The sequence below is a fragment of the Neopelma chrysocephalum genome, unplaced genomic scaffold (genome assembly GCF_003984885.1).
Source record: "Neopelma chrysocephalum unplaced genomic scaffold, ASM398488v2 Primary Assembly neopelma1_94098, whole genome shotgun sequence".
Lineage (NCBI taxonomy): Eukaryota > Metazoa > Chordata > Aves > Passeriformes > Pipridae > Neopelma > Neopelma chrysocephalum.
Window position 1 is genome coordinate 1 of NW_020922806.1, and position 2,318 is coordinate 2,318.

The 2,318-nt window shown below is 66.2% G+C and overlaps 1 protein-coding gene across 1 annotated transcript; it reads right to left on the bottom strand.

The window, feature by feature from the left end:
• Window positions 1–422: 422 nt before the first annotated feature.
• LOC113980415 (beta-1,3-galactosyltransferase 5-like) lies at window positions 423–1,886 on the bottom strand. Its single transcript, XM_027707633.1, has 2 exons — window positions 885–1,886; window positions 423–486 (listed from the first exon to the last, which is right to left on the bottom strand). Exon 1 carries the CDS (start codon window positions 1,884–1,886, stop codon window positions 888–890), a length of 999 nt encoding a protein of 332 aa, XP_027563434.1. The 3' UTR covers window positions 423–486; window positions 885–887.
• Window positions 1,887–2,318: the final 432 nt, after the last annotated feature.

The following is a 2,318-nucleotide window of genomic DNA, read 5'->3' on the forward strand; positions in this document are numbered from 1 at the left end:
GGAATGCTGCCTGGGACAAGGCACAGCCTGGAAAACACCAGGAATGCCGCCTGGAACGAGGCCTGTCCTGGCAAACACTGGGAACTCTGCCCGGAACGTGGCGCGTTTCCACCACCGGGGCCCCTTCCCAGCCCGGATCCAGGAACGGACAAAGCTCCGGGTGGTTCCAGCCCTTTTATTACAAACATTGGCTATAAATTAACGGGACAGATCCCGGCCCTGATTTATCCATAAAAACAGTTCAGTGGCTGCTCCGGAGCCGGGTCCGGGCACAGTCTGTGGCTGGTGACGCTGGCAGGTCCCGGTGACACCGCTGGCTCCAGGCAGTTCCCAGTGACGTTGGTAGTTCCCAGTGTCACCAGCGTTTCCCGGTGACCCCAGCATTTCACAGTTACGCTGGCGGATCCCAGTGCCACCAGCAGTTCTCAGTGCCACCAGCAGTTCCCAGTGACTCCAGCAGTTCCCAGTGCCACCAGCGTTTCCCAGTGACACTGGTGGATCTCAGTGTCACCAGCAGTTCCCAGTGCCACCAGAACTTCCCAGTGACTCCAGCAGTTCCCAGTGCCACCAGAACTTCCCAGTGACCCCAGCAGTTCCCAGTGCCACTGGTGGATCTCAGTGTCACCAGCAGTTCCCAGTGCCACCAGCAGTTCTTGGTGCCACCAGCATTTCCTGGTGACCCCAGCAGTTCCCAGTGCCACTGGTGGATCCCAGTGCCACCAGAAGTTCCCAGTGACCCCAGCAGTTCCCAGTGCCACCAGCGTTTCCTGGTGACCCCAGCAGTTCCCAGTGACACTGGTGGATCCCAGTGCCACCAGCAGTTCCCAGTGCCACCAGCGTTTCCTGGTGACCCCAGCAGTTCCCACCTTCACCGGCAGCTCCCACCCCTACGGACACTCCACGGGGGCGTCCCTGAAGTGCGGCCAGACCCGGAGCAGGTCCTGCGGCGCATAGTGGTGCACCATGACGAGGCGCTGGAAGCGGCACTTGTCGTAGGGCAGGCGGTACATGGCGAAGGCTCCCGGGGGCCCGTCGCGGACGCGCAGCCCCAGCGCGCGCAGGCACAGCCCCACGAACGCGTCCTCCATGTTGATGGGCGGCACCGTCTGCGCCGCGCCGAACACCCTCCGCGCCACGTCCCCCGAGAGCACGTAGCCGGGCCCGCCGCAGTAGGGCGGGTAGGTGTCGTTGGGGTAGACCTCGCGCGGCACGAACCACTTGTAGGCGCGGCTGCGCAGCGGGCCCGTGTTGCGGTACACGTAGCCCATGGCGAAGTCCCGTTGGGGCGGCACCAGCAGCCGCCGCACCAGGAACTCCAGGTTGAGGAAGACGTCGGTGTCGGCCTTCATCACGTAGCTGGCGTCGGGACAGAAGCGGCTCACCCACTCCAGCCCCATGAGCGTCTTGAGCGTCAGGTTGTTGTAGGTGTCCAGGAAGTCCTGCTGCAGGAGGTCGCCGTGCAGCTCGTCCTCCTCGCGCAGCACCGGGCGCAGCGCGGCGTCGAACACGGGGTGGGCGCCCAGCAGGAAGAGCCGCAGCAGCGGCGCCCCCGGCACCGAGCTCTCGTTGCCCCACGTGCGGCGCACGGCGTCCCGTGCGGCCACGTCCGCCGGCGCCGACACCACCAGCAGCACCAGGAAGGGCGCCCGCGCCCGGCACTTGTCGGGGTGGTTGAGCAGGAATTTGTAGGGGTGCGGGTACGGCGGCTGCAGCGGGTGACGCGTGGGGGACGTGTCGTTGCGGGGCGGGGGATGGGGGGTCGGGCTGGGGGTCGCCGGGGGGTCGGGCTGGGTGGGCGGGCGCTGGTGCTGATCCCGCAGCGCCAGCAGTGCCAGCGCTGCCACCAGCGGCAGCAGCAGCAGGCGGGAGAGCGGCACGGGCTTCATGGGGCACCTGTGGGGTGGAGAAGGGGGGTTTGGGGTGGGCACGGCACCGGGGCGGTGCTGGCACCACGATCATGCTGGTGGGCAAGTCACACTGGCACCCAAATCCTCCTGGCACCCAAATCACACCAGCACCCACCCTGATCCTGTCAGCACCCAAATCCTGTCAGAACCCAAATCACACCAGCACCCACCCTGACCCTGTCAGCACCCAAATCACACCAGCACCCACCCTGACCCTGTCAGCACCCTGATCCCACTGGCACTCTGATCCCTCCTGCTGGATGGGCACCCCAATCCCGTGGCACCCAAATCCCCCTGGCTGGACCCCGTCCCCACTCCCACAGCGCCCACCTGGTGCACTCAGACCCCCCTCCCAGAGCACCCAGACCCCCTCCCACAGCACCCAGACCCCCCTCCCAGAGCACCCAGACC